At 37.7% G+C, this 19,449-nt stretch overlaps 1 protein-coding gene across 5 annotated transcripts in view; it reads right to left on the bottom strand.

The window, feature by feature from the left end:
• Positions 1-18,919, bottom strand: part of LOC135775893 (ankyrin repeat and SAM domain-containing protein 1A-like) — a 128,404-nt gene extending 109,485 nt beyond the window's left edge. For 3 of the 5 annotated variants that reach the window (XR_010543956.2, XR_010543957.2, XM_065286465.2), the window contains exon 1: positions 18,525-18,918. Coding sequence is in view for 1 of the 5 variants with exons in the window: in XM_065286465.2 (XP_065142537.1) it covers positions 18,525-18,706 (182 nt within the window). In the remaining 4 variants the exon portion in view is untranslated. Of the gene's footprint in view, positions 1-18,524 lie in introns of all 5 variants that reach the window. The other 2 variants (XR_010543954.2, XR_010543955.2) reach the window with 1 other exon arrangement.
• Positions 18,920-19,449: the final 530 nt, after the last annotated feature.

The following is a 19,449-nucleotide window of genomic DNA, read 5'->3' as shown; positions in this document are numbered from 1 at the left end:
GTGGACAAACACAGACAACCCATTGTTAAAACTCTGTGGGGCAGTTTCCCGGACAGGGTTTAGGTTAATCCAGGACTAGGCCTTATTTATATTAGGTCATTAAAGTTTTTACAGACATACCTTACAAAAAACACTACAGGTGTGCATCTTAAGACAAAAGAATTTCACCAAAATATGTGTTAACATTAAACAAGACAAGTGTTTTTAAATTTAAGCAACTCAAACATGGATTTTAGTCTGGGACTAGGATAAACCATCTCTGGGAAACCACCTCTAAATACTTTAATTAGTCTGCAAAAACAATTGCCAAAACAATCAGAAATACATACAAATAAATTTCGTAATTTATATTTTACATTAAAGTCTTTAAGGAGCAACTATGGCCAATTCACGATTTTCATTTCCTTTGGTGTGTAAGTGTGTATTAGTACATGTTAACGATATGCAAAAGTTACATAACCCAAAGTAAACAATGACGCGAGATATCGTCTCCAACGTAAATCTCTTTTCTTGGACTACAACAAACGCATGGATTGTAGGCAACAGTTTACTTCCTGGGATTGGTGATGTAGTAAAGACCGACATTATCATAATTCCTCCCATTATGAACTCACAGCTTGTAAATTAACTCCTATTAGCATTGCAAGCAAATCTTTCAAACACGGTAAGGAGCGTCACATTTCCCGCTGACGTCAGAGCTATTCAGGCCAATCACAACGTACAGGGACACTGGCTAATCAGAGCTTTTCAAATCTATGAGTTTTGTACAAAATCAGTGCGTTTCAGGAAGAGAGTATCTGGAGCTACAAAAAATGTACGGTATGTGGAAAACAATGTGTTTTTTAATCATTAACCACGCAAACACATTGTATTATACCAAATACACAAAATAACATTATTTTTAGCAATGAAATGGGTGCAGTTTAAAAGACTGTACGAGTAAAATGATAAAGCATTAAAGCAGCAGTAGTTTTAACCCTGCGGTGGCAAATTTAAAACAAACAAACATTCAAATAGCATTTTCAAATCCAAATATTACTGCAGATCGAATATTCGACCATTTATGCACATCTCTAGCTGGAGTGTGGGTGTGCTATTCTGGTTGAATTGCCCATACAGGGACTTCCACTGTACTTAAGCACTGCTTGCTTATTTAATAGCCTAAAAAAAACCAAACTTGTACAAACCCCATCGAAGTGCATTTGGCAAAGAAATGCGTCCAAAAAAATTTATGTTTACCTTTTCCCATGTTTAACACAAGGGATCCAACTCTATCCTCTGGTTTCACAGACAAGGCTTAAGGCTAGTCCTAGACTAAAACACGTTTCATTGATCTCAACTGAAAATGAATCTTATAAGACAGTGCCATTGATTTGTATCAAGATACACCCAGTAACATCTTTTTCTAAGGCATATATTTTATAATTTATATATAGTTTATAAAAATGCTTCTATATTTTAATTTTTAAATCTAAAGGCCTACTCCTGGCTTAAGATAAGCCTTGCCCTACAAAAATGCAAACACATTAAAAAATGTGAAAGGGTTTGAAAAACATCTGTAAAGATTTAGAAGATTGTTTAAGCAGTGACATGTTTACACAGTTTGTGTCAAACTGGGAGGAGCTTTAAGAAAAACATAAAACTGCTGACGTTTAAGGCAGGAAATCCAGACACAGCACCACATTTCTTAAATCTATTTGGAAAAACCAGTCCAGAGCAGATGTCAGGAATGGAAGATCATTAGCCCAAAACCTGCTGTCAGGAACATCAGGAGGTGGTCTGGTATAAAAGTTAAAGATCTGAAATGGTAACTGAATGTTTGTAGTTGGAATCTTGTAAACAGAGCGAACCCCTTGTCCTGGAGTACTGTATAACACTTAACTCTCTGTTGCTCCAGGTATACCTCGAGTAAGTGAACTGTCTTTAGATATAAACATCTGCAAAATTCAAATAACTCTCAGAAACTAGTTTTAATCCCACTGATATTAGCAAAGTGGCAACGGTCCAAACCATCAGGCACAACTGCATTTTCACCATTAATTTGTTTTTGTACAGTATTCATAATGAAACCAGAATCACACAGTATCAAACAGTAAGAGATTATTAATCCTTGGACAATATTTAAAATACATTTCTGTATATCATTATATCCAAAACCTGAAAGATCAGATCTGACAACAGCCAAACAGCATCTTGTACCTCCTACCTACATTATGTTTTATTAATGTATTTTAAAAGTGGCTACAGGTGAGCGTCTGACAGACGACCCACTTCTCATATCTGGAAATAGCTTACTTATGTTCCAGTTTGGCAGCTGGAAACCAAGTTGTGCATCACGATGTAGACAAAGTATAGCAGAGATGTTGACCTTAAACCCCTAACTTACCAGCAAGACCCTAAAAAATACTACGTACAAAGCTCACGGAAACATCATCACCAGCGATCATATTACAATTTCCTAATATGATAATATAAATGTGTTTTACAAACACAGAAAAGCAGAATCTCTCAAGAGACAAAGATGAGACCACAGTAAGATCACGAGACATCAGATAAATAAAGTAACATGTCAGCAGCAAAACATTTACAATAAGAATTGGACAATAGATTTGAATACACACTATTAATTCCTGTCCGATATAGATTCTGAATCCCAAAGCCGATATTATATGCTAATATCTTTTTTCTAACCTTATCTTTACATTCTGTCAAAAAAGAAAAGCCATTTTCCTGGAGCTGCGTGTTTCTGCGGCTCATATTGACTCTCTGTACAATAGCGTTGGATTTAGTGGCATTTCACCATAATTCATTGAGAAGCGTAGCAAGTAGAATTAGCCGATTTATCTGCCAATCACTTATTTACACTAACCAAACTTTTTAAACGTGGAATACGTAGAGAATTTGCCGCTAGATGACGCAAAACAATAATAACAATGACATAGATTAATGACGCTCTGCAGCAGCGTGGAATTATGGGATTTGTAGTCTTTAACTCATCCGCTGATCTCTATCCTATCCAGATAATGCAACACCGATATTGATTCCATTCTTTCTCTCGTCTTGTTCCAAACACCTCTTGGGTCGTTTGGTTAGCCCATACGCTTATGGGAGTGGTCTTTGCGACACAACCAGCGGCAGAAGGTAAAGAGTAATCATAGCCCATAAACAAGCACGTAGCCCGACAGGCGCTAACGCATACTTCCGCATTTGTCCAAGACACTGTTGTCAAGTGGTTTTTACGTCAGTAAAGGCGGTAACAAACGGTCACGTGTATATTAACGTCATTGACAGGAGACTGCACTTCCCTGTGTCATTGTTTAGAATAGAATTTTCTCATGATTTACAAGTAGTTGAAAACATTATAGATATTGATAGAAATCAGTTGGACAAAATATATAGCACTGGCCTAGTGGTTTTTGGATATTTTACTGCAAATATCTTACAAATGCACCTGCAATAGCAATTAATGTTAAAATCAAGAATGCTTACTGGCAGTAAAACATCTAGACCAGACTAACGGGAGTCCAGAAACACATAAAATGTTTAAAGTTGTAAAGTATGAGCAGTGGTTTTAGAAGTGCAATCGTGCAAACAGCGGGAGGCATCAGGGCCGACAGATAATGAAAGAAAACATCTTCAGCTAATGGAGAATTAAAGGATGTTTGCAGAATAAAGGTGAGCTGTTGTTTAAGAAGCAGGATCTGAACACTTGTCATTCTTTTACACTTTACACAGTATTTGCTTATTGTCTCCATTTAATACATTTAGACTTATTTAACCCTTGTGGGTTTGTTCAAATTCACTACTCTTCCGGGTTGTTCATGGCTGTTAACAGCCACTAAAAGGCTGTAAAAATGTATGTTTTTTTCACATTTTTTGGCACATCTGTTAATCAAGCTCAGTATTGATCAAACTACCAAATTGCCAAGTTCTTAAGTGATGTCATAACTGATTTGGGAGAACAAAAAGGACTGATTTTCAGTATAAAAATGATATTTTTACCTTTCACAGTCTTGGGCATGTCACAGGTTGAAAACATTGGTTTGGATAAATTTTTAGTTTTTGTGCAGCATCAGAGTTGTTTTTTTTCTCCCTTATTTACTGTTTTTGCCACATGACTTCCATTATGATGACATTTTTTGATTGCAGAGCCATGACACCATATAATCATGCATTCTTCATTGTTGGTGGTTTTTTCTTTTACAAATAGATAACTGTCATTTTTACTGTTGATCACCATGTGGCACCAATTATCCTTTAGTAGAACTGTGCAAAAGTAAAGATTAATTTCTGGCTTGTACATCGAGTTATATGGCGTATAACAGCATATTAGTGTGTGTGTGTGTGGGGGGGGGGGGGGGGGGGGGTTAGGGTTAGTATTAAGGACCATGCAGTGAACAGAGAGGAACATGCAAGTGGTGCACAAGAACAACATTCAGCACTTGCATCCATTGTGGTGGATACACTTGCAAAAAGCACTATGTGATATGCTGAACACACACACAAATATGCTGTTATACTCCATATAACTCAATGTACAAGCCAGAAATTAAGCTTTGTTTTTGCACAGGTCTACTTAAGAATAAATGGTGCCACATGGAGATCAACACTAAAAATGACAAATTTTACCTTTTAGCAAAAGGAAAACCCACCAACAATCAAGAATGCATGATTATATATGTCATCATTGCTTTGCAATAAAATTTTTGTTATAATAGAAGTCAATGGGGCAAAAAAGCAACAAACAACTAATAAGGGAGAAAAAAAATAATTCTGATGCTGCACAAAAACTAAAAATGCATCAAGGCCAATGTTTTACTGATCTTTGACATGCCCAAGACTGTGAAAAAAAAATCCAGTCCACAATCACTTTTATATTGAAAATCTGTTGTTTCGCGTGATTTTTTTGCTCAAATCAGTGACACCACTTATGAACTTGATAATTGACTCTTTCCCCGCCAATGACGAGATTTTCCGTCTTTCCGCAATACTGCTATTATCCACCAGGTGTTTTGCCCTAGTATTGCCCTATGGCAAGCTGCTGCATGTCCGTGTCTGTTTTAAAGATCGCTCTGAATGGGATCTCTATGAAAAGTCCATCATAAAAATGGAATTATCTCTGCTTTTTGCTCAAAATATGGTGTTTTTGCAAAAACCTACCCATATTCAAAAGCTGATTGCAAAAGAACCACTAAAGGTAGGATGAAACCGTTTTTTTTTTTTTTTTTGAAAGCAGAGGGTCAGTTCTTTCATTTGGTATATTGTATGTTTATATATTTAAAGAAGAACATTTTCTGGAAGGCATCAAACTTTGGTGAAAATCATGAAAAACGCTGGCGCTGGCTGGCAACTTTTTTAAAAAACGCTGGCAGTGAAAGAGTTAAAGAGTAAAAATCATGGAATTTTTGTAAACATTTGGTAGTTTTGATCAGTACTGAGATTGATTAATGAAAGATTTATGAATAAAAATCTGATAAATTTTACAGCACTTTAATTTAGTGTCACTGTCACGGTAGCTACTTTTCATAAGTCGGTTAATTGCCCCAGAAATAAATGGCGATAGTCGATAGTATTGTCTTTTTAAAACCATTTGTCAATGTCACTGATCAGATATGACAATAAAATAGCATAATATTGCAAGAACATCCTAAGAACACAATTTTGATTAAGAATATGAAGATAAAAAGTGAAAAATTAATATGAAATTGGAATGTAGAAAAAAATTATATTCTAAATATTTAAAATATAATAGTGATTGTTTAGAATGAATCCCAGCTTTACAGGGTTTATTGCTTTAGACGAGTGTTACTCTGATCGCATATTTGAGTATATCTGGCACATAATGCGACAATGCACAATCACGTTTATAATGTCTATACCTCAGATCTAAACACTGGATGTTATGGTCATGTTTCGGATGACTTTTAATTTGTATTGCTTGTTTCATTGACTCATTCATTGGTTTGTTTATGTAATTTCCTCTCCTCAAGTCGGAGATGCGAGTTGTAACTTCGCTTTAAATCTAATTTCAGTCGGATTTATTCTTTCAAAATGTATATGTATTCACCATAACACAAAATTTCAGCATGAGTAGCTTTCTCTTCGCTTGTCAGTGTTTCTCTCTCTCTGTTTGTGTGCACGCGGAGCTCAGGGTCCACATGTGTGTGCGCATGCCTTCACTCTAAAACAAACAGCAGGCAGAAATAACAGCGCTATCACAATCGTCTAAAATGCTAATAATACTCTTTTGCAAACAAACACACATGTAAACACTAGGGTAATTTATCACCTCTAAAAAAAACACCACTGATGTCATGTTCACCTATTGCTCGATAAGTTGATATAGTCATTATCTCGACAGGCCTATGAAAGAATAGTAAATTTTAGGGATGTGCATTTATGTCATTTTTTCATTTCGATTAATCCATAGGTCTGAAGAACGAGTACTCAATTAACTGGGGGCGGGGCAATCAAAGGGGGAGGGCAATCAAAGTGGTGGGGCGTACACGTCATGGTGAATATGAAAATATTTTTATCAAAAACACTCAAATAAAACTTAAATTCCAAGAAACTATGACAGAACAATGAACACATACTAGATTTTTAATAAATTAAATGTTTTAAACAGAAACCTCTAACAGGAAAAGCTGTGTGATGGAATGAAACTAAAGGGTTAACAAACACAAACCGAAGCACTTTCTATATGACGCACTCTGCATAATATTAAGCCTTTATACAACATAAATGTACAACGTCCATCTATCTGCATAAATGCAAGACTTCAACTAAGTTTTCAACTAAGTTATCTACAAAAAAAGAAAGTTTAACTCCCTTTGTGGATGTGCATCATAAACAGCGCACTTTTAAACACGTCCAGTCAAAGCACAAACTTCATAACATTAAGCAGCTTTAAGTGTTTTGCTATCATTTTAGCATTTAGCTGTGTCGTGTCGTCCTCTTACCTCAGTCAAGATGTAAAGTCTATCTCTTGACATTTGATGTTTAAATATGAGATGATAACCCATTGAACTTTTGACGGCGCTGTACATTTTGCAACTGACTGACTGTATTTCCGAAAATCACGGCATCCTTTTAAACCATAGTGCCTCAGTGATGTGAGGTGTGACCGGCTTCGCGGGCTGCCGCGCATTACGCGGACCGGCGGGTTGCTGATGCGCGGTCACGCGGAATTATCTGTTTGTTTTTGAATCACGCATGGTAATGCTACTGATGTCATACGTCGGTCTGCGTAGCTCGACACGACGTCAAACACGACGCATCTCCTGACCCAGTCTTTACTACCACAAGCGCTTGTAACGCTAACCAGACACCCAAATGCCGCCATATCCACAATAAATAAATAAATAAACCCACATGATCGTTTTCATGATCGATCATCGATGCCACGTTCGAGTACTCGAGCAATCGAGTACTCGTGCCCATCCCTAGTAAATTTGCCTATGATATATTGATTGGGGGTTACATTTTAAAGCATTTTCTTAAAATATGTGTCAATATAAGATGTCACCAAAAAACATTCCCTTTGCTAAAACACAGAAAGTTGTGGCCAAATTAAGACAAAAAAAAAAAATCCCACAGTGGCTGTGTTAACAGCCCAAACAACCCATAAGGGTTCAGGGTTTCCTGCGGAAAATTTGTTAGTTAAGGTGGTAGGGGTGTGCAAGTGGGCGGGACCGAGGGCGTGGCAATCAAAGGGCCAAAGCGTATGCATCATGATGAAAATTAAAATATTTTTATTTTAAACACTCAAAACTTAATTTTGAAAAAACTATGACAGAAAATGAACACATACTAGATTATTAATGAATTAAATGTTTTTACCTCTAACGGGAATAGCAGCGCTAACTAAAGGGTTAATAAACACAAACTAAAGCAGATGTTGTATAACGTCTTGCGAACGATGATAGATAGCAAAGATTGTAAAAACAGATTATTACCCACTATTAATTACATTATCTTAAAGGAGTGTAACTACTGTAGCATGTTAATAATGCACATAAATAAAGTGAGCAAGAGCGCTCAACAATTATATCTAAACAGGCACGTGAAACCTAGCTAGCAACAAAATCACCAGCTAACTTAGTTTAAATTTGCAAGAACTATAGACTAATACAATAACAGGCTGGCTTAAATAACCCCAAAACATAAGTCCACTTATAGTTCTCACGGACACAAGTTTTATCAACTGGCTATCTTCCAGACATGACTGACCATGTCTTTCTCATTTCGGCCGTGTGGCGCGCGTCCCCGCTCGCGGTGTGAAGTGCGTACGCACTATTCTCCGATATGCACTTTTCATTAAATGACCTAGTTAAAGCGGTAGGGTTTCCAAGCTGAGGCGGGCCGCCTGAACTGAAATGTGCTGCGGGAAACCCTAGGGTTAAATCTATTGACATAAATCTGCAGATTTTTCTAAGTTTAGAAAAGTGTTTAAAAAAAAAAGTTTAGAAAACTGTTGATTTTACCTCAGCCGTTATCTAAGAAGCATTTACCTACAATAATATTCAAAACAAGCATTTTCATCTCTTTAGTGAACTGTGGCGAATCAGATAAACAAGATGTTAATGGAAGTCTGTACTCTTGTGTTTTTACAAGAGTGTCCAGGAATAGAAAGAGATGCGTGCCTCCTTTAATTCTGAAACTACAAAACAAGAACATAAATCTTTTTTTGACTCGGAACATCAAGACTTCTTAGAAACTGATGGATCAACCCTTGACTTCCAAAATTACTCCAGCACGTTTCAGAGCGGAGTTTTTCAGATCAGTGAAAATCTCTATGGTCTTTTCAAAGACAATAACACTGTTTCTGCCTGATTTCTAAAAAAAAGTTGTTTTGCTTTTGAACTGCTAAGCATCTTATGTTCCTGCAACATCAGATTCCTCTCAGTCCATTAACTGTGAAAACAACTGGCAGATATTTATTATGATAAATCATTTCAAAACTTGAACTTCAGTAAAATTACTATGAGAAAAATAAAGTGAAACCAGAAGTAACTAAATAAACTCATCAACATGCTATTGACCAGTAAACAGAAGAGCACAATCAGCTTTAGTGGGGTTAACACTCAAAGTTCAACCCGTTTAAAATCTCACATACATTCTCAAAATACATTCAACTTCACATTATTCACATAGTTTGGAGAATCATCCACAAACCGCTAGACATTTACTATCAAACCACATTCCAGCCATGTGCGTGCGTACGTGTGTGTGTTAGTGAATGGCAGATGATTGAAGCATGTCAGAGGTTTTTTGTCAGACAACACTAGTAGTGGATTTTGGTTCATGACTGACCGTGCAAAGGAACTAGCCGAATGTGACAACAGTCCTTTTGGCGTTTACAATATAGTGGACTCAAGATTACCCAGTTTATTTGGTCTTCTTCAGAACTGAAGTGATCTCAGACCCTTTCTTGTTCACATCACAACTTCATAATGCAGCAGTTGATTTTGATACATGTCAAAATGACATGCAAACCGGACTGGGACCTCACTGCTTTTACATCTTAGAGAAATCAAACCACAAAAAACCAAAAGCGAACCATACTCGGACCACCTCCGGATGTGGTCTGAGTTCGGTTCGCATTTGAGTTCTTTTGTGGTCTGAGATCACCTGCTTTGTTTACATATACACACACTGAATTGCTTCGAGGCCGTTTAGATGGACTTCAAACGAACTAGGTGTGAAAACACCCTAGTGTCAAGTAAAGTGTTGAGTATGACAGAAATGATTGGGTTGTCCTCTCTTTCCCCGTACAGAACCACACAGAAGAGCTGGTAAGCATGAGTGGATTCATTTCAGTCCAACCCACACCAGTGGAAAACCCTTACCACACAAACAAATTCATTTTAACCTACATGTGCACATTCTTTACTTGTCTTCTACTTCATCAGCACGAGTTCATAGCGGGGGACATTTTCAGAAAACTGCTAGAAAACTGTCAGGAATAGAGAAGAGGGGATGAAACTGGGTCATGTTGCGTGCTGGACTCAAACCTGTATTACCCACCAGCACAAAATGTTAAGAAATCAAACTGCTTAAACAAACAAATCGCAGAAATGCTAATACTACTTCTCTGAATAAAACTTTGGTTGAAGGTTTTAAGCACAAATGTATCTCTTTTCAAGTTAAGGCTTAGTTACAGAAACGAATCTGCAAGTTCATGCTGCTCACTAACCAGACTGATACCAACAGAGGGCTTAAAAACTAACGAGAAAATTTACATCAACTAGTTAGGTCAAAAAACACACTACCAACAAAGTCCATAAACCTGAAAGAGGAAGTGATAGTGATCTGGTTGCACAGTTCATGAACCATAACAACCCTAACTGAAGGTATGTGTTAACCACATGAAACAAACCTTTGTGGGTTCTTCACAGAGACAGACACAAACCAACCTGCAATCTATTTTCAACATGCAAAGACCAAAAACCATAGTAAATGAGGTCACTTTATTAACTTGAATCTTTTCTAGTAAAACAACAATTACGTTTTGATTTATTTTTCCATTACACTGCTAAAATTATTGATTCTGAGACTTTCTACAATAGTTTTTTTGGACTGCATTATAGTTATGTGTGGTACAACACAACACCACAGCAGTTTCCCACAGAGTTTGTTTATTTGCAACGACCGACAAAAAAAATTGTCTACTATACACGTGAGACGGGACCAAGAACTAGTTATGTGTGAAACTACTTTGATATATTGAACATTTATTAATTTCACAACAGTTCATTAATCTAACCATACCAAACACTCTCTGTCAGGACCAAAGCTGATGCTGTTTGTCAAAGCAGCACAAAAACACTGATATATGAAGCAATTAGACGACCCCTTTTATCAAACTCAATATAATACAATACTATAGTATTATTCGGACGGGATTAGTTTTACATAGGGATAAAGCAATTTTTAGCGGAGCTTCTCAGTAATTTGAGTCCTGTCCGAATTCTCCATGTCAGTAATCATTACGGACAATGTCAGTAAAGATTACGACGACTTTTACCTTCTGTAAAAAGGTCCGGAGAAATTACCTCAAGTAATATTTATCCAGTGCGAATAGACCAGCTGTAAATATACACGTATATTGCGTCATTTCCTGTTAATTTGCGGGTTTCTTTTAAATATAAAAGTGCTTTAAGCAGAACTTACTTCCGTTCTAGGCGGGAAAAAAAGTCAGTGGCAAGTCAGTTCCTGAATAACACGACACAAAAAAATTTTTACTTCTTATAGGCACGGAACTGTTTCTCAAACTGACGTTCTGCCCAAACTGAAATTAAACACAGTGTTTCGCGTTTTCCTCGCCTGTGTCACGTTGTTTGCACATCTGATATCAGGAAGCAAGGTAATGTGCATGTGACGAGAGGTGAGATTAAACTAAAAGTAATTAAACTAGGACTGACCTGGACCCGACTGACCATTTAAAATATAAAACCGGAACCGTACGCGTCCCATGTCCACCGTGAAAACCTCTAATGGTAAAACTCTGCTCAAGTTCAGAAACATAAAAAGGATAATGTGACACAGAGCTTGCTTCGCGTCGCACCCAATTCACTGAGGAACAGAGAGCAGGCAAACACACACCGAACTCTTCGGGACAGACACGACGGCTCGAGACAAAATTTGATTCCAAATATACTTAGGTGCTTGTTAATATACATGGGTGGCCCGCCCAAGTAAAGTCAATGTGTGGGAAACACTGTCTGAAAAAAAAAGGCTGTGAGTACCACCACTCGAAATGGGGTCAGCATATCCGACAGCCAACTCTGCCATTTCACCATGAACACCAATGGCAAATACGCATCTTAGCCACTGTATTCTGCTGCTCATGTTGTCCCATTAATTTTTCACAGTGTACACAGAACAAAAGCGGGTAAATTAATAATCACCTAAATGGTTTTGGAGTTCCAAAATTTTGCCTGGGCGGCTGCGGTTTCATTTTCAATGCAGTATATTGCCGCTGTGATATCTGCACTGTTTTACTTTCACTGTAATAAACTTTCATTCAAAATCTCGATTCCTCGATCTAAATACAATTAAAATCAAATTAATCATAAAAATCTGTAAAATCGCCCAACTCTAAGATGACGACAACTTATTTTTCTGTCGGTTTTACTCTCTGCCTTTGTACTTCAGTCATTTGTGGCTTTCAAGACGCCACAGATCTCCATAAAAAACCTGGCCACTCTTCAGACAAACCTCTTCACTGTGTTTTGAAGGAATCAGATGTGGCAGTCCACGTGCAAACACAACTTGATCAAATCACTTTCTTTCTTGACAGGGGATTCATTGTACATTAGTTCCCTATCCAGTACACTTTACAGGAAAAGAGTCCTTTAGGTCAAAATATAAAAGCAGGAAATGACAGAAACTACTTTCATAAAACAAACTAAAGCACTTCAGTGGAAAGAGTCCTCTCAATACACTATTCTCATTTGCTGATATGAAAATATGGAACCCATCTACAACATAAGAGGCACTCAACACATAATGCATGAAATACTGACATTAGATGGGTTTCAGTCAAGACTGATGGTCCTGATTCTTGTATATAATGTACATCAGTTGCGCCATCACAAATACAAAAACAACAGCCTGCATAAATCTGTAACCTCCACAATACTGGAACAAAACATTGCATGACAGAGAGCGGGAACGACTCCCAAAACATAATGACAAGTCTTGACACGAAGCTTCGTTCCACACGGTACACAGACGGAGAGAAAAAAGAAAACAATTCAAATACGCCTCATTCCTCCTATAGTTCACCAGGAAACTGATATCTCAAAACCCATCGATCTCAACAGAGGATTGAGTCAGGAGATACAACACAACTTTGAGGTTGAAAGGAAGTCTCTGGTGTGAGGAACTTTGAAAACGTAGCAGACCAAAGCCTGTCAGATATCTCGCACATGAGTACAGAAGAAAACCCTCTGAGATTTTATAGCACAAGCCCTCTATAAAGAGATATTTCACTCAAAAATAAGTCTTGTTATCATATGACTTTCTTCTATGGAAATCAAATGCATCTTTATATCCACACATTATAAGAGGACGGGAACTGACAATATCACCAACATTCAGCCGAACTCTTCCATCTCAATAGGAGGAATATGAGAAAAGTAAATAGTTTTGTGAATTTCCCCAGAGTTAAAGATGTGCTGTACAATAGCACCAGTAACACAAAGATATATTAGCAATTATTTGTCAATATTAAGGTGTGTGCATCTGATGGTATAAACCCATATTAGTGGAGCACTAGTTAGCACTCAAGAAGACCATTTTGACCACCGCTGTAGCTTTTAAATCTCATTCTAACTGGAGCACAGATTTAAGAATCTCTTCTGTTTGTGATGAACCAGGACATTAGTGTCTATCCATTGAAGGACTTTGCATATTGCTGTAGTACCATCAGCCAATGAGCAGCATCAGGTCAGTCAGATGGCTTCCACAGCTCAGGTGATTAGTTAAAAACTATAAACAGAGCTAACAAAGATTCTTGTCCAGGCTCTTGCAATTTCTAGACTGGATTACTACAATGTTCTTCTAGACGGACTCCCAACCTGTGCTTTCAAACCTCTGGAAATGATTCAAAACCTAGCTGCACGATTAGTCTTCAATGAGGCCAAAATAGCCCTCATCACACACCTTTGTTCATCTGTCTGTCCCGGATGCTGCTCATATTCAAGATCAAGATATTATTGAACAGCTATGAGCTTGACACTATCCTCTCAACTCTCTCTTATAAAGAAGTCTGTGGTCTGTAAATTAACAGATTTTTGTTCACCAGTCCTTGCTGGTGGTTTGGTCTACCCAATTTTCAGCATGATGCGTACAAGCCAGAAGTAGGGTAACATCTTTTCAAATCAAAGCGCTAGCTTAGTTTACCTATGGTACCATAGCAGAGACGAAAAGCTGTCGTGCATGAACAGTGCTATTTAGGATTTAGTTAAAAAAGAGCTGCATTTATAATTTGATAGCGTTACCAACAACAAAACATTTTAAAACCACGTTGGATTTAGCTCATTCAAAGAGAAGTGACCGGCATTTACTGTGACTGCTAAGCAGTTAATGGAGGATTAAGTCTGTATACGTCAAGTCTTATTTTATCACATACTGTGCTTTCCAAATTTTACGTGGAGCACCTTTAATCAAGCTGAGACACTGAATACTTTGGAAACCACATGTGCCATTATGTGTTATAAATATCACAGAATTGTTCAAATATGCTACAATGTTAAGAATAGGGATCGACCGATATGGATTTTTCAGTGCCGATACCGATTTTTGTTTCATCAGCCTTAGCCAATGACCGATACAGGCTGCCGATTTTCTTGAGACGATATATGAAGCGGATACTGCTCTTGCTCACTCAATTTACATCATAAAAATGACACAATGATGATGCCAAATGTTACAAGTCTCAATTTAAAACAGTAACATTTATTGAACTTAGAAAAAACTATATTTAACAAACAGTAAAAACAGGTCAGGGTACTATGATAAACCATAAACTGCACTATCCACAATGACGAGATACTATCAGCAAAGGATTTTGATATCTAGCACTTTTCTACTACAAATATATATAGGGGTGGTTTCCCAGACAGGGAATTCAATCTAAAGAAATATGAAGTAAAGCAGTGTTTCCCACAGGGGGGCCTCCGCAGATTTTCAAGGGGGCCTCAAGATGACCTTTTAAATTGGACAAAACTAGAATTAAAAAAGCTTAAACAAGCAAAAATAAAAAATAAAATTATTCTTTGGCCATTTTAGTAGCGAGTATAGATCTGTCTAGTCATTCCAAGCTTTAGTTAATTTTATTTGTAAAACAACTGAGTGGGTGGGGGCCTTTAAATATTGTTGGGGCCTTGAAGTGAAAAAGGTTGGGAATCACTGAAGTAAAATATGTAAAGATTCCTCCAAATGTGCACTTTGGACTACGATTGTGGTCATTACAATAAATGGAAGCAGACATGAATTAATAGGTATGTCCCATTATTTTATTTGAAATGTCCAGCTGTCTAACATATATCTTAAAAATGCTAAAAAAACACCTTTCCAAATAACACCTTAACAGAACATTAATGTTTGGGATAAAACAAGCAGCTGTCAGTGCATCACTATACTGAGTGGCGATAGAAACAGTACGACAGGATGTAACTATCCCCTACTTTCGGTCAAAGCCGCCATATTGTGAAATAGGCCTATTCACAATTCTGATAGATGTGACTAGTGTTGGACCAATAAATCGGCTGATGAAGCTTGCTATGCTTATGGTGAAATTCTGCTCTCATGCAGAAACTCAATATGCGCCGCAGAAGAACAATCATTTACACACGCAGCTTTAGGGAAATGCTTAAGCATATATTTATATTGCTGTTCTTAAACCCTTTCAAGTATTTTGATGATAATAAAGAATATAATGATTATGTTTGATGAGTGTTGCTTTTACAAATGCATGTTATAAACAACTCAAACTTCAAGACTACCTAGTGATCAAAGACCGTAGTACAAAAACGCTGTGAATAATATCGGCTGTGAGATTCAGAATTGATATCGAACAGGTATTATTATTGTATATCTGCAATTATCATCCCATCCCTAGCTGTGACAAAAACTTTGCATTACTGGCACTTCTCATATTTATTGCTGTCCTAAGATGAACCACTTGTTGGAATTGCAAGCTGCTTTGGATTAAAGTCTTGGCTAAATGAATAAACGTAAATAAGGCACAATGTGAGTGATCAATGTTTGGCAGACAGCAGGTTGCACGCTTCTGCATCAGCTACTAGATGAATGGTGTAATAATCCAAACAGTTTTCTTCAGGTTATAGATCTCATCAAACATGTTAAGCTGGTTTGGTCCAGGAGTTTGAAGTGAACATGCACAAACTACCTAAAATGACTTGGCATCAGCTCAAGATCATTGATAAATCCTGCGATCAGACTTATTTATAGCTTCTCAGCTGTCAACTGCAGATTTGTTAGAGATTAACCCATATTTATTTATACTTTCTGGAAACAATAGAAAATCTGCTGGTGAGGAATACTGCTGTACACAAAACCACAGTAAGACACACAGACATGACAAAAGAGACTATTGACATTTAAATTACATACGGCAAATAACAGACTGCATAAACACAGCACTCCCTTTAACACCTGTCAATAAGCGAGTCTCTGGTAAGTAAATACACATTGATGCCAACTTAAGACCTTTGGCCCTGTGAGATGAAACAGACAAAAGAAGAACGCAGAACGGTCTTTTATTCAGTCTCTTGCTGGCATCGGTTCCAGCAGACCATCAATCATTCACCTCTGATACACGCTGGGCCTGCCGTTCTCATAGTGAGAAACAGAGCAGATACACACACAGATGCCACCGGGCACAAAGGAAACCTCCAACAGGAACAAAGAGTGGCATAATAAATGTGAGCTTTAAACAGCACCTATTACATTGCTAAATACAACGTTATTTTGTGTTTTTGGTGTAATACAATGCGTTCTTGTGGGTTAATAGTTAAAAAACACATTATTTTCAACAAAAAGTACAATATTGTTGCTCCTTTAAGCCCTCCCTTCCTGAAACGCATCGATTTTGTACGAAGTTCATCGTTCTGAAAAGCGCAGTGTCATTAGATTGGCCAGCTAATCTGTATGTTGTGATTGGCCTGAATACCTCTGACGTTACCCAAAAACGTGATGCTCCTTACCGTATTTGGACGATTACTCCCAATGCAATGCTGACAGGAGTTAATATCAACTTTACTACTTTATCAATACGAGCCGAATCTGATCCAGAAAATGGCGGTACCAGCGCGACTTGAACATGATGACACAGTTAAGGTAAAAATATTAAAACATAAAACCATGTCTGCATTTGTGATCATAGAAACAACAAGCGCTTCACTGGACTGCACAAAACTCGTGTTCGAATCGTGGTTTAGTCAGTACTAAAGTGTTTCAATATGAAAACATAAGACTACTTACAGGCTGTCAGTCAGAACCGGGCGGGATTATGATAATGACCATAGTGTGCACGTCAACAGGCCCTGGAAGTAAACTGTTGCCTACAATCCGTGTGTTTGTTGTAGTCAGAGAAAAGAGATTTACGTTGGAGACGATAACTCACATCATCATTTACGTCGGGATTTGTACCTCTGCATATTGTTAAACATGTACTAATACAAACTTACACATCAAAGGAAATGCAAAATCACAGATCAGATTATAGGTGCCCTTTAAATGTACTTAATGGATTTGCATATGGAAGTAGACAAATCCGGTTCACTGTGATTGGCACTTGTAATGGAATCAGTGACATCTGGCTCATCAACTGATATTAAAGAGTAACTAAACCCCTGGTCAGAGCCTGACTCCACCCACTGGCAATATTTGAAAAATGCAAGAAAAGTGGGCAGATCCCAACGGAGATAGAGGGGACGAACTAAGCTCATATCAAGTGTGTGGTGAGATCGTAACAAGGGCGTGGTGAGCTTGAACCTGCTTACATCACGAGTCATTTTTTGGACCCAACATCCAATGGGAAAATTCAACTGCAGTAGCCACTGTTTAACCTGAAGAGGGCAGCAATCAGACGTTTTTACACCATATATTATAGTATTGAAACACTTTATATCCAAATGTCAAAAAACTTACTAAAATCAATGAACAGCACTAATAAAGTATCATTCTTACAGATCATTAACTAAAAAAAGTTGGTTTAGGGTTTAGTTACTCTTTAATGATATCATTTATAACTTGCATACTGACAATGGCAAAGACAGACATATAAAACCTTCAAAGATCTGTTTACTGGAGTTTTAACCAGACATCGTTAATGAAAACTATGACAAGTTAAAACTCCACACATCTTTATTAAGGTTTTTAACCCTGTAACTGTCCCTCCATACAAATATGCAGACAATATTATTTAAAGAGCTTCCCTGTAACGTAACATTACAAATACCATTTTTATGCAGATTTCAAGGGAACACAAGAAGCTTTTAAACAGCATTTACACTACAAGAAAACAATGGACAGATGAAAAGGAGTTTCATCCTACACACCAATGAGGAACTGAAAGCACATTTACTCCTGAATAGAAGTCTTCAATTTTAAAAGTTACCGGTGAAAGACAACAGAATATCTCTCGAAATACTGAAAAGAGCTGACAGAAACAAATGCTTACGAGTTTTATACTCAATATATCACGATATGTGAGGTGTAAATAACACACAATCAGAGAGACGTCATTCTCAACAGTGGTGAAATATGGTGAGGAATGATGAGGTGTGATACGTAATGATGAGATATGGCGAGGTATTATAAAGTGAGATATGGTGGATATGGTGAAGTACGCTGAGGAAGGATGATAAGGTATGATATGAAAAGATATAACCTCAAATCAGATTAAATATAAATATGCTTTGAGAAGCATGCATGCAGTGTAGCGAACAGTGTGGGAAACCAGCCCCTGTCCAGGTTGTTTTTCTCACCTGAGTAGACTGGAGAGCGGATGAGAAGCGCTGTGTCCACCGCTCCCGACATTACCGGACGATCCCCCGCTGCCGCTCGCGGGGCCCGAACCGCCTGACTGCCTCTTGCCGGACAGGAGCTTCTCGACGGCGGCCAGATTCCCGGTGCGCGCCGCCTCCAGCAGTTCCTGCTCCTTCCCCATCTCAGGGCGAGGAGGAGTACACCGCGCACGTCTCCAACGCTGCAACGAGCATCAACGACGCGCCTTCTTTCAGCTCCGTTTCGCTCGATACCGCAGCGCGGCTGTTGTCGTTGGTTATTCTCGTTCCGCGAGTGCTCGCTTCGGGAAAACTTTCTCTTCCAGCGCCGCCGCCACACAAACTTCCTCTGGCACGATTTGACACGTCACTTCCGCGACGGGTGCGCTCCCTGGTGACGTCACGCTCGCTCAATCACTTTATTACATTAACGTTTGATATAGCCTGTAATACTTATCTACACTGTAAATGTATATTTGCCTTTGTTGTGTATTTACTTTTGTATTCAATAAAAAATTAACTTTTGATATTTAGATGACAAAATGGCTTACCCAATTACATTTTTGATTAATTGCGGTTAATGATGAATTGTTAACATGTGTTTGGCCAGAGATTTTATTTTATTTGCCGTATCTATACTATAATCCAATGGTTGAAAACAGACACAATTGAACTTCGAGATTGTCTTATGTTGCTCATTCTTTATTTGTGGATAAATCTATTTTCAAGTTGATTTATGTGCTACTTCACTATGTTAGAAAATTAGTTATTTTACATTTCTATAATGACAGGTTTACATTTTATTCATTTTGATTTCCTTAATAATACCTTAAAAATGAATTCCTCCACAATCAGTCTTCTATTTGAAGTGGAATGCCACACGTCTTTCCTCAATTAGGATGTTTAC

The sequence above is a fragment of the Paramisgurnus dabryanus genome, chromosome 21, assembly GCF_030506205.2.
Source record: "Paramisgurnus dabryanus chromosome 21, PD_genome_1.1, whole genome shotgun sequence".
NCBI lineage: Eukaryota > Metazoa > Chordata > Actinopteri > Cypriniformes > Cobitidae > Paramisgurnus > Paramisgurnus dabryanus.
The sequence above is the reverse complement of the archived record's forward strand: the minus strand, read 5'-3'. Positions and strand labels throughout refer to the sequence as shown.